Genomic DNA, 13,790 nt, shown 5'->3' with positions numbered 1-13,790 from the left:
TTAGGAATGCATTAATTTATACCTTCTACAAAGCTTCAGTATACAAATCTTATTTATAAATGCAGGTCGATACTTCTGCAAAAAAAAGCTTCATTAATTTATACCTTGACAAACAAGCTGCAACACTGGTAATTGTCAATCGAATCACGGTTTTAGGCTTGTTAATCCTTTCTTTTGTGGATTAAAATCTTTCTTCTATGCAGATTTTTTAACCGCTCAAATCTACTACTAGCAGATATTGTCTCTTTGCGCTTCTTCTCAAGGTTTTTAAAATGCGTTTGCTAGGGAGAGATTTCCACACCCTTATAAAGAATGCTTCGTTCTCCTCCCGAACTGATGTAGGATCTCACAATCCACTCTTATAAAGAATGCTTCGTTCTCACTGACACACTTATTCCAATCGATGTGGGATCTCGTAGATTTCTTGCACTATCGATGGAGCTATCTCGTTTTCTCTACGAGGTACTTCCAATCACCTTTTTGTTAAAGTTCGTTTGATTTTTTCATAGGAATATGGCACAAGCTCCTTCAGCGCCAAGGTGAGTATCATTCCTTCCATTTTGATAAAGGTTATAGCTTTTTCTAAGAATATTATGAGTTTTTTTAGCACTATTGTGCGTAGTACTCAATGTTGATTCTCAAGGTATTTTTTCCACTTTTAAGTTCTACTTTAAAAGTAGAGACACTTCGCATTTTTAAATTAAAATTAATAATCATCTTTCAACTAACCTCGTCTTTTAGTCTTTGTTGATGTGTAAAATGGTATTCTTTAATATTTCTTTTATCTTCTATAAAATATAAATAGTTTAGAATATTCAGCCTTTAATATTATTGGGGTTAAAATTAATGGCGTAGAGCATAGAGGCATTAGTTGATGGCTTCCACGTGCACAATCCATAGTTAACTTGCATGCATGTGCATTTATAGTATGGAAACAAAAATATGTCAGGTTTTCTTGCTTTTATGGTAGTGCTTATAATTTTATATGGTATCGATGTGAATAGTCATATTTCATTTATTTATGTATGCATACCTACCCATTTATAACATTAATAAAATACAAACAAAAAAAATTACAAAGAAATTACAAATTTTGTTTGAAGAAATTTCATAAATAGTTGAAACAACGTGACTATTTAGCTAGCCATTATTTGTCTATATCCTTGAATGTTTACCTGTCACGTTTAATTTTGGAACTTTTCCATTTTTTCTATTTCCTTTGATTTTTTTTTTCTCTATTCCCTTTCGAAGAGGTAAAACATATTTTTTCTCATTCATCTATCTATTCTCGAACTGTAACCAATGTTTTTTTTGTGTTTTGAGCTTTGCTCTTCTCCCTCATATTGATTCATGTCTTTTTGTATTAATTCGATATTCAAATCAATTTCTTTATGCAAATAGAAGAGGGCATAGGCTACGTTCGGTAAATATCTTCACCCTATAGATTACTTTTATTATTGTTATCTTTTAAATGTTATGTTTTCGGGGTAAAATATGATTTTGATTGTAATAGCTGTATTTCATGTGTTACTTTTTGCCATCCTATTTTTGTTGCTTCATTACTTTGCTTTTTAAAAATATGTCGGGCTTTCTTGCTTTTATGGTAGTGCTTATAATTTTATATGGTAACGATGTGAATAGTCACAGTTCATTTATTTATTTTTAAATCTTCTGTGTATGCATACCTACCCATTTATAACATTAATAAAATACAAACAAAAATAATTACAAATATAGTTGGAAGAAATTTTAAGAGTATGACTATTTAGCTTGCCATTCTATATCCTTGAATGTTTACCCTCGCGTTCAATTTTGGAACCTTTCTATCTTTTCTATTTATTTTTATTTTTTTTCTCTATTCCCTTTTGACGAGGTAAAACATATTTTTTCTCATTCATTTATCTATTCTCGAACGGTAAACAATGTTTTTTTTGTCTTGCAGCTTTGCTCCTCCCTCATGCTGATTCACGTCTTTTTGTATTAAATCGATATTCAAATCAATTCCTTTATACAAATAGAAGAGGGCATAAGCTATGTTCGGTAAATATCTTCACCCTATAGATTACTTTTGTTATTGTTATCTTTTAAATGTTATGCTTTTGCCATCCTATTTTTGTTGCTTCATTACTTTGCCTTTTATTTTGAGTTTAGGGTAAAAAATTCACCCTATAGAATTTTCTTAAACTAGAAGTAAAAAATTAAATGCTCTAAGTAATTAATTAAAATTATTTTGTACTCATATAAACATTAAAAAAAATGGATTTAATTAATATACAAATTTAGAGCTTTATTGGTTATATTTCATTTCTTTATTTAACATTAACTATATCCATTTCCCTTATTAAATTAAAAGAATTCTTAGACCTTAATTAATTTAATTATTTAAACCCACTTGCATTACTTTCTTTAAATTAATCATTAGAATATCTTTAGACATAACATAAAATCATCAACATTTCATCTAACATCAACAAGTCAAAGTTGTAATCAATTAGCAAATTAGCAAATCCTTGAGTGGTTACTTTTTGGTCATTTAGTTAATTAATACTTTTTTCTTTCTATCAAAGACGTGAATACAAGAAAGTGGGCCATTCTTGTTTTTTTCATTTTTTTATCAAATGATTTATAATTGAACTCATTAGATTTTAAATTTTAGGTCAAATGAATTTAAGTTATTTAAAATTTTTAAATTAAAAATGATTTTCATTTTGCTAAAAATGGTTAGAACTCTTGAAATAAAAAAAATAGTTTTTAAATTTTAGTTAAAACGGGAAGAATATAAAACTAAAGATTTAATATTTTTGTAGAACTAGATTGTCATTATAAACTAAAATGAATTACAATCTCGATCACATTTTAGAGATACTAAACAATCATAATCGTCCAATAAAAACTTGTTCGAAACCTTGCCAATGAAAAAATGTCCATGTTTGTGGACAAGTGAAGCGAAGGCTCGAATCTAAAAATCAAAGGAGAGATTAACCATTGGTTTGAATTAATCAACAAGGTAGCAAGATTGAATCTATGAAGAGATTGAGGTCAAAGTTAAATAGAGCTCAAACACATCTTAGCTAAAATGAAGCTACGAGTCATCTATGAGAAACTATATTTCTTATGATCCAAAAGGAGATGGATAACATGTAAGACAATATTCATAACACGAGGTTGAATGACTGAATTGACTTCTCATATTCCTTATGATCCAAAAGGAGATTGATAACATGTAAGACAATATTCATAACACGAGGTTGAATGACTGAATTGAGCAATCAATTCTCTCAAACCATGAAGGATGATTTTATTACCATTAAAAAAAAAGTCTTACATGCCAAAAGAAATAAGAATACAAGCAAATGCAAGGTAAGTTAACTTCTAAACTAGCTTTCATCAAAGTCTTGATCAACCTCCATGTCACCATTACCACCATCACTAGATTCATCTGAATCCAAAATAAATAAGGGTCATACCCAATCTAGGCCAACCCTTTGCATATGATGTAAAATTTAATGTTTAAAGGAAGACCGAAGAGGCTTCCTGACTAAGCTCGACCCCCTAATCATAACCCAGCTTTCCAATGTCGAGGATCCTTACAACATGAGCTCTAATTAGAGATTGAAAGCAGAAAAACAAAGGGTTGAATGAGAAATAAATAAAGAAATCGGACATAGAAGTGATAGAGGACCCCATAAGACTCCGATGAAGCATAAGCCCATGGCCAACTGTAAAACTTCAAGGTTAACGCAATTCCAGTCTAGCATCGATTTTGTCGATCTTCTCCAATTGAAGGGAGATAAGTTCGATAAGTTTCATTCCGTCCATCAAAATTTTAAAGCTATCCTCGACACTTTTGACAATTTTACTAAAATTTTATTGTACCAAATATCAAGCCACGTTTTTTCTCTCCGAACAAATCAAGTAGATGCAAACACGTTTTTTTTTTCTATTCTTATAGGATTTTCAGTAAACTAACTTGGTTTTTTTAATTTAAAAATGAGGTTGTAATTAGTTTTTTTTAATTCTCAAAAACTTTTTTTTTCAGTTGACTAAAGTTTCTAAACATTTTTAAAATTAAAATAATAAATAAATTTGAGCTTAATATTTTTTTCTTTACTATTTTACTTTACTTTCAACCCATTTTTTAGGTCATAAAAGCATTTTTAATTAAAAAAAAATAAACAAAAAATTATAACTATACTCTTATTAAACTTTTATATTCATATCCATTTATTAGGCCAGTCAAGTCCATCTTCCTAAACTTTAATAAATTCAAAAACTTTATTTTATTTATATAAAAAATATTTTTTAAAAAAATTAAAAATTAAAAATTCTATTAAATATAATATTAAAAAAATATATAATAGAATGTTAAATGTGGAATATATATAAAAAAAATAGGTTGACTCAACTTCTAACTTAAAAAAAATACAAAACATTATAATTAAAAAAAAAAAAAACCTAGCATTATCGTAATTCAACTTTCCCATAATATATAATATGAATTAAAATATTAAAAAATACGAGCTTGTCTATATAATCTGATAATCCAATTAACTCAAATTATGAGTCAGATTTTTTTTTTTTTAAAATTTGAGTTAGATTGAATTTTTGGAACAATTCAACTAGTTGACTTTCTTTTGTCCGGTCAACTCCACCAAATGAAAATAAGTTTACCATCCAACCTACTCTATTCAGAATATTTGATGTTTGTAACTGATTTGAAAAATAATAATAAAGATTAAAAATTAAAGTTGAAAAAATTATATTCTTGGGTTAGACAGCTAAGCTAAGCAAAGTGGGGGAGAATGTAAAGGGAAGTGGACCTTAGTATCATCAATGGTGGAAAGAAGTACAAAATCCCTTTACTCATAAAGCCTTTAAGCCCACCGTTTTCTTCAATTCCATTTTTCCCTCTTTGCACATTCGCCGGAATCCTCCATTGCTGCCGTTCTCCGATGAGGTCAAGCCGCTTATACTCACTGATTCGCTTTCTTTGATTCCTCTGTTTCTCGATTGAACCAGAAGAAGAAGAAGAAGAGAAGAAGACGATGTCAATATATGATTCCTCATTCTTTAACACGGCGCTCTCTAAACGGACCTCCATTTTCGGCCTTCATCTCTGGGTTGTAATCGGAATCGTAGTCGGAGCCTTAATAGTTCTCGCACTGTTTCTTCTTTCACTTTGCCTCACTTCTCGCAAGCGGAATCGCCATAAGAACAAAATCCGTTTCCCTAAGTCCACAACCGACCATTCTCCTCCCATTTCGAAGGAAATCCAGGAAATCGTCCATAACGCGGTACCGGATCATCACCACCATGTGCAGCCGGAGATTCATGTCGAGATCGGAAAATTGGAGCATCGAGTTGTTTTCTCTGATAGGCCGTCTAGTGGAGAGAGCAGAGGCGCTGTGAGTGAAACTGCTTCTCTTGGATCTGGTACTGTTGGGCCTGAAGTTTCGCATCTTGGTTGGGGCAGATGGTATACTCTTAGAGAGCTCGAGGCGGCCACTAATGGCTTGTGTGAAGAGAACGTGATTGGAGAAGGTGGGTATGGGATCGTGTATTTAGGCACTTTGGGAGATGGTACAAGAATTGCTATCAAGAACCTCTTGAATAACAGGTGATCTGGTTCACTGATTCTCTGATGTGTTATCGTTGATTTCTTACTTTGATTTATTTGCTGCTGCAACCTGAGAGTTCCATATGTTCTTAGTTGGGATTCGTTCTGTTCTGTTTGGTTTCTAGAAAACGAAGCCAATTATATGTTATAGATTAGAAATTGTAGGGAATGTTTCAAACTGTTATAATTTTATGTGTTTTCTGATTTCCCCCATGTTCTTCTTGGTTTAAAGATCATATAGATACTGAAATTGAACCTATTTGTTACTAGGGGTCAAGCTGAGAGGGAATTTAAAGTGGAAGTTGAAGCAATTGGAAGAGTAAGACACAAGAATCTTGTCAGGCTGCTAGGATATTGCGTTGAGGGTGCATATAGGTACTGTTGATTTTCTTTAAATGCAAGATAGTTTTTGGTGATTCGAACGTATTTTTATGAACTTTTGCTTTCGTTCTTCAGAATGCTTGTTTACGAGTACGTTAACAATGGCAATCTAGATCAGTGGCTTCATGGCGACGTCGGGGATGTGAGCCCCTTGACGTGGGAGATTCGTGTTAACATCATACTTGGAACAGCAAAGGGGTATATACTTGTGTTAATGAGGATTTTAGCTATTGAATCATGTGATTCTACTCATGTTCATTTCCTTTTTGATTTCTATTGTTTAGATTAGCCTATCTTCATGAGGGTCTTGAACCAAAGGTTGTCCATCGTGATGTAAAATCTAGCAACATATTGCTTGATCGTCAGTGGAATGCTAAAGTATCTGATTTTGGGCTAGCCAAGCTTCTTTGTTCCGAAAGGAGCTATGTGACGACTCGTGTAATGGGTACATTTGGGTTAGTTCCTATCTTATAATCGTTTTTTACTTTCTATCGTCCCTTAGATGGAAAGTTAAGTGGTGGTGATGATGTCTACAGCTATGTTGCGCCCGAGTACGCTTGCACGGGAATGTTGAATGAGAAGAGTGATGTTTATAGCTTTGGAATTCTAATTATGGAGATAATTTCTGGGCGGAGCCCTGTTGATTATAGTAGACCTCAAGGAGAGGTTAGTTTTTCCTTGCATCTAATTGCTGGATTATGATCAGTTCATGCATTTCTCTTCTGCTGCTTATTCAGTTTAAGTTAATGTCATAATGGCAGGTGAATTTGGTGGATTGGTTGAAAGCAATGGTTGGAGATAGAAGATCCGAGGAAGTGGTTGACCTCAAGTTGCCGGAGAAGCCTCCTTCCAAAGCTCTAAAACGTGTTCTGCTGGTTGCTCTTCGGTGTGTCGATCCAGATGCTTCGAAGAGGCCGAAAATGGGACATGTCATCCACATGCTTGAGGCAGATAATTTGCTGTCTAATGATGTATGAAGCTTCTGGTTCTCTCCTTTCTCTTTTAAAGATTTATCCAACTCAACCCATCTTTTACTTCTTTGTAGGAATACCGGGTTGGTAAGGATGCTTCTCATTCAACTCAAGGTCATCAACACGCGCACCGGGCCGTTCCGAGACGAGTTAACCATCAGAAAGATGAAGGAACATGTTCTAATATAAGTGAAGGTGACAGTGATGGAAACATTCAACATCCAAGTAGGTGGAGATAATAACGCACCACACTAGCACAATTACATGACTAACTCTTCAGTTTCATCCATTCTTCAGTTAGGTTGCTTTTCTAATCTTCAAACCAATTAGACTCATTCTTACAGAAGCTATAAGAATCACCCCACATCCGTTCTCGTTAGATATGCGGCGTCTGCTCGGTCTCCTCAAATCCTAGTTGCTTCCTGTCTTGATATCGATTTACAAAACTTTTGCTCCTGTGAGTATCCAAATTGTCTACACCAAACATTGAACAGCGTTTATGTTTACATTAGGCTCATTCTTACCGAAGCTATAAGAATCACCCCACATCCGCTCTCGTTACATACTCAGCGTCTACTCGGTCTCCTTGAATCCTGGTTGCTTTCTGTCTTGATATTGACTTAACAAAACATTTTCTCCTGTGAGTATCCAAATTGTCTACACCAAACATCGAGCAGCGTTTATGTTTACATTAGGCTCATTCTTACAGAAGCTATAAGAATCACCCCACATCCGTTTTCATTAGATACTCGGCGTCAGCTCGGTCTCCTTGAATCCTGGTTTCTTTCTGTCTTGATATTGGCTTAACAAAGCTTACTGGGTCACAGAGTTTGATCATCTTTTACCTGTGTGAGTATCCAAATTGTTTACATTAGGCTGCTCGAAGTTTCATCCTAAGCTGGCTGTTGATGCTTCTGAAAGGATCAATCCTTTGGTTTATCTGCCGCCATACATTGTTCTTTCAAGCACTTTGCCTGCCACTCTTTATCCAATGCTTGCTTTTGGAGTAACTTTATGGAGTTTGGGCCATTTCTTTAACATAATTCTTTCTTTTCCAGTTATTCTTACAGTGTTGTCGGTCTGATTTATAAAGAAGATTTGAATTACTTTATGGCTGCTAACTCTGTATGCATCCATTTGCAGAGATGGATCCAAGTGTTATCGACATTCTCGACGTTAAGTCGATATATTTATTGACAATTTTGAGGTTATCCCGTTTATAATTCTTTTGTATTATTTCTTTTGAGGTAGAAAATTTTATTGACAATTTTGAGGTTATCCCGTTTATAATTCTTTTGTATTATTTCTTTTGAGGTAGAAAATTCGAACTTCTTACCTTTTTGGTCGTTGATACATGTTTTATGCTAGTTGAGTTATGCTCATGTTGGTTCGTTTAGATTTATTAACGTATTTTGTAACGAAGCACTTTTTCTGCCACAATCTTAGTGAGAAGCCAAGAGTTGCTAATTTGCATTCAATTGGCAAATCTATAAGCACATGAGTTTTGCTCGGTTGGTTTTGATTCCGATCGAGAACTAAATTGAACCATTTGATTTTTGTAAAACGAGACCAAACTAGTATCTAGAGGTGCATAACTAAGGGTGAACGTGAGTCGTTTGGTCGGTTTTCTTGATTTTGTGTGATTAAAAAAACATAGTAAATGTGGAAATCAATCTATATAGTATATATAAAACTTAATTCTATTTTTATCTCATTATAATTAGAAGTACACCTTGTATAGTAATAATATCTATTTTTAATATGATAATAAATAGGATTTAAAAGAACAAAAGAGAATAAATAATTTAGGCAGGCACGGGATTTTCTCACGTCAATTGTGAAATCTCACATCGGTAAATATTTCTTATAAGGTATGGAAACCTCTTTCTAGTAGATGCGTTTTAAAATCGTGAGGTTGACAGCGATACATAACAAGCTAAACGAGATTAGAGATCGAGATTATATTTTTTGTCCCTGACTCTGCCCCCCTTACTTAATATATATATATTTATATATATACACACACGCCACAACTAGCACAAAGCTAATTTATTATATACTTATATTATATTAGTTGATGGATGATGAAAGTTCCACCGCTAATTTAGGGAATGATAATGAGTTTATGATCAAGGAATACTATCTCTATTGGTGTGAGGCCTCTTGGGGAAGCCAAGAGCAAAACCATGAGAGCTTATACTCAAAGTGGACAATATCATACCATTGAAGCCAAGAGCAAAACTATGAGAGCTTATACTCAAAGTGGACAATATCATATCATTGTGGAGAGTCGTGTTCATCTAATATGGTATTAGTGTCATGTCCTAAACTTAGTCGTGCCAATAGATTGGTAAATTCTCAAATGTTGAACAAAGGACTCCAAAAGGGAAGAAGTCGAGCCTCCTCGAAGGCATAGTAAAAAATGGCTGATGTCACGGTCATGCTTGTCTGCACGACAGACGTCCCAGTCTTGCTTGTCCGAGTCGGTTGACAGGGGATGTCACGGTCATGCAACCATGTACAATATCATCTAACATTAGTATCCTTTTATTTCTTCACTTATTTATTAAATAAATAGATATATAATATTTGAAGTGTGATATACTATTTTAGTAATTATTGAAATTTAAATTGGTAGAAATTATGTCGGCGGGAATTGAGGTTGAAATAGGATACAGTTGACGGGGACGGTGAACGCTCCTCTTCTTGTGTTCTCCGTCTCTGTCAACATCACTACACCATCAAAATTTTGAACAAAATATCTTAAATTTTTAAAGAAAATATCTTAAATTTTTAAAGAAAATATCTTAAATTTTTATAAGTAATTAGGTAATAAAAACATCTTAATTGGTCAAACATTTTTTATAAGATAAGGAACCACTACAAGTAGAGTAAGATTCAGATTACCTTGTTGATAGAATATCTCAAGGTAAAAACATTGTTTGAGATTCGAATCACTCCACAAGCAAGATCGATCATGTCTAGATTGAATGATTCTTGTTGATCAAATATTTCAAACACTTGTTTGAGATTCGAATCACTCCACAAGTAAGATTGATCATGTCGAGCTTGAATGCTTCTATATGTAACCTAAACTACATAAAAGAAATTTAGTCATTAGCTAAAGAATAACAAGTGCTTCTTTTACTACATTTTCCAAGTCTCTTACAAATACAACATACATGACTTTATATAGTCTCAAAATGAAATTAGTAGACATTCCAAGAATTGTAAAATTCATACTTAATGGTCATAATTAACCATTATGTAATTGTAAAAAATAAAAAGTCCTAAAAACTCTAAATTGCTCACCCAAAATTTATAACAATCAAACTTCACTCTTACCCTTTAATTATTCAACAATGAGACGTAAAATCCACACCGTCCAAACCTGGAAGATGTCTAACGGTCACATTTGTATTAATTTCACCAACCAAAGCCACTCAGAATCCGCCACGTTTAATGCCAGAAGCCTGTGATCTGTCTGTGAGTAACTTCGCAGTCATTTTAGCGCATTCCCCAACGGAACTAATACGGCAAGAGATTAAATTCTACATAACGGTCACGGACGGAAAAGAAAACGATCGGTGTAACGTCAACATCCAATCAATTCTCTCCACGTATCTTCTTTTCACACAATTTCCTTACCTCTTCGTTTAGGTTATCGTTGCCTTTATCTTCGAACTCTTATCCTTTTCCACGCGAATTCAACATCACCTGGCTGCGATAGTTTCTTGGAAATTTCCTTTGCCCGAATCTGGTAGGGGTCGCTCCATCTTTTTTTTTTTTTTCTTTTTGAATTATTATGTTTGGTTTAGATCTAAGTTTCGATGTGTAATCTAGGGCTTCATGCTGGCGATTTCTGGAGGGATTTTTTTTTTTCTTCTTTTCATACGCTTTGATTGTTCGTAGATCTACGAATTGGGATATATATATATATATTTAGCTTTAGTTTCTTGGATTCGCTCTAACTTTTGCTATTTCAAGCAGATACTTGGTTTTTTTTTGGGTGTAAAAATGGATTTCTGGAAGTTTTTGCTTATTAGAATGTTCTGAATGTTTTGCGTGTTCTACGTGGAGAATGATTTGTTTATGCGGTGCAATTTGTTGATATCAGGTGTAGCTTTTAATGAAATTTGTGTTGCTGAATTCAGGATTGGGAAAACCCTTTTTTGCTAGCGAAAATTTGAATAGGTTTTTGGAATAAATTTCATATTTGGGCTTTTTGTGTCGTTTTTTTTTTTTTTTTTTTTGACGTTTTCATTCTGTAGGACGAGAATTTAACATTCTATGGTTAAAATTAGCTATTGGGGTTGTTTGCAAGCGGGCCTCTTGGCTGTGTTTAGTGATGTTAGTTGTTGCTTTATCCAGTTGGTTCATCAGGGTCTTACTTCTGCCTTAGATTGGCTTAATTGATCATGCTATCCCTGGAAATTCCATTAAAGGCTTGGTTCTCCTGCACCAATTGTATCCGAAACTCTATTACTTGATGATTCTGTGTGATTGTGGCATGATGATGGTTATCTTGAATTTTTTTCCAAATGGAAGCTCATCCTTGGATTTTATACATCTTGTAGTTAGTGTTATACAATGAGCCGATCACAAGAGCCGCCCCACCGGCTATTCTTTCCTTTCGGGAATCCTTTCCGTGCAAGAACACCCAAGGGTTCAAAATTGTCTTCCAAACTTGTTTTTCTGCTAGCCACTTTTGAGGATTCCTTGGCAGAGGGGCTGAGAAAGCTCACTTCAAAATCAGAAAATGACATACTTAGCTTCTCATGGATGGCATTAGCAATGAAGCTGCTTTGCGAAACTCACGTAGATGTAAAAACACTTATAGAAGAGCTTGAGCTCCCTGTGTCTGACTGGGATGAGAAATGGCTAGATGAGTACCTGGACATCAGTGTGAAATTACTTGATATATGCAATGATTTTAGCTCTGAGCTCTCACAGTTGAATCAGGGTCATCTGGTACTCCGGTGTGCCTTGCACAATCTGGCGTCTACATCTTTGAACCAGTTAGTTCATGCTTGTTCTTCGTTGGATGGATGGAATCAACATATTAGTAACAGAACCTCCAGAGTTAAGAGCCATTCTCCTATTTTGGACCGTCTTAAGGGATCGCTTGATCTTCCGAAAGTTCAGAAGAACTCAGCTAAAGGCAAGGTTTTGATGCATGTAATGTATGGAGTGAAGGTGGTGACTCTGTTTATTTGCAGTGTTTTAGCTTCTGCTTTTGCGGGTTCGTCCGTAAGTTTGTTATCCATCAATATTCCGGATACATATAGATGGGCTCAAGCTTTTACTGAATTACAGAAAAATGTAAATTCCAGTGGAAGTTTTACTGTATTGAGAGAGCGTGATGCAATGGATGAGAGTGTTAAAAAATTGCATTCCATGATTCAAGGAAATGTGGATGGCGGCATGAAAGTAGAAGAATTCCAGAATCTGGTTGTAGATTTGGGGAGGGAGGCAGAAAAGCTTACACAAAGTGTTGATCATCTTACTAAACAAGTGGATGAGTTTTTTCACGTTGTTTTATCTGGACGAGATGCATTGCTTTCAAATCTTAGAGAAAGTGAGACGGTACTTGATCAGGGATCGGGGGAGCTGCGTACAAGGCATCTGTGACGGAGTTCGAGCTTGTTCCTTTATATAAAAGGGTTAAACTGGTTATTTTCTTATCTTTTAATTTGCTAATGTACAATATCTTGCTTGCTTTTCATAGTATAGCCTGTGCAGTAATGCGTTATGTTATTGTACTGTTACCGTGGTTTGATCGTGTAACGTTGTTCTGTGGAATGAGAATGAAATGGAAAAGTATATCGAGTTTAAGTAAAAGACCTTTCGTACTGCATTAACTTCATTACTAATTCTTTCTGCTCAGTTTCTACCTTGTTAATATCATATGCTGAAATGATGAATCCATAAGTAAATTTATGTATTTTGTAAGTGTTTCTGTATTGAATTGTTTTTGATATGTGGATACTATGTTGTATGGGCTGTATGGAGTTGGAATAGGAGCTTACCTAAATCTTCTTGTAGTTCTTTGGCACACGATACTATTTAACCTCTGTAAAAGCTTGCTTTCTGAACAATGTAGTGAAGATGTTGATGATATCACATACTATTTTTGCAGCTGTTGGATTATGATCTCATGTCTCTTGATCTTTGTTAACTGATGTAGTGACAGAAGGAAAAACGATCAGAAGGTTTTCCTGCAGTGCAGAAATCTAGAACGCCAGCCCTTTCGGTGAACATTTGCGAGTTTGGCTGTAACAGCCCAAGCCTACCGCCAATAGATATTGTCCTCTTTGGGCTTTCCCTCAAGGTTTTTAAAATGCCTCTACTATGGAGAGGGTCTATCCTACTATGACCAGTGTCTCACACCGTTTGATGACTGCTCTGATACCATTTGTAATAGCCCAAGCCCACCGCTAGCAAGTATTTAAAATGCATTTACTATGAAGAGGGTCTAGCCCTATTCCGACCAGTGCCGGACTCTGATACCATTTGTAACAGCTCAAGCCCACTGCTATCTGATATTGTCTTTGGGCATTCCAGGGCTTTCTTTAAAGGTTTTAAAACGCATTTGCTAGGGAGAGGTTTCCACACCCTTATAAAGAATGCTTCGTTCTCCTATCCAACCGATGTGAGATCTTACAGTACAAATTGGCACTAGGTTTGGGAATTGTACTTATTGGTTGCATTGTTCTCGTACCTTCAGTTTTTCTTTTATTTTCACTATTCTTAGTCTTTGGAAAATAACTTCCTCGACTTGTTGGTCTAAAAGGAGAACCAGTTCGATACATGTCAATTAT

General features: G+C 34.6%; 2 protein-coding genes across 2 annotated transcripts; both read left to right on the top strand.

Moving 5' to 3' along the window:
* Positions 1-4,806: 4,806 nt before the first annotated feature.
* Positions 4,807-8,199, top strand: LOC111473274 (probable serine/threonine-protein kinase At1g01540). Its single transcript, XM_023118809.1, has 7 exons — positions 4,807-5,617; positions 5,888-5,992; positions 6,074-6,196; positions 6,283-6,453; positions 6,535-6,664; positions 6,760-6,969; positions 7,044-8,199. The coding sequence occupies exons 1-7, from the start codon at positions 5,046-5,048 to the stop codon at positions 7,206-7,208; spliced, it is 1,476 nt and encodes a 491-aa protein (XP_022974577.1). The 5' UTR covers positions 4,807-5,045; the 3' UTR covers positions 7,209-8,199.
* A 2,416-nt stretch (positions 8,200-10,615) lies between these two features.
* On the top strand, positions 10,616-12,810 carry LOC111473268 (protein BPS1, chloroplastic-like). Its single transcript, XM_023118803.1, has 2 exons — positions 10,616-10,729; positions 11,547-12,810. The coding sequence occupies exon 2, from the start codon at positions 11,560-11,562 to the stop codon at positions 12,598-12,600; it is 1,041 nt and encodes a 346-aa protein (XP_022974571.1). The 5' UTR covers positions 10,616-10,729; positions 11,547-11,559; the 3' UTR covers positions 12,601-12,810.
* Positions 12,811-13,790: the final 980 nt, after the last annotated feature.

Source organism: Cucurbita maxima, unplaced genomic scaffold, assembly GCF_002738345.1.
Source record: "Cucurbita maxima cultivar Rimu unplaced genomic scaffold, Cmax_1.0 Cma_Scf00113, whole genome shotgun sequence".
NCBI classification, from domain to species: Eukaryota; Viridiplantae; Streptophyta; class Magnoliopsida; order Cucurbitales; family Cucurbitaceae; genus Cucurbita; species Cucurbita maxima.
Note: the sequence above shows the minus strand (reverse complement) of the source record. Positions and strands in the feature narration are given on the sequence as shown.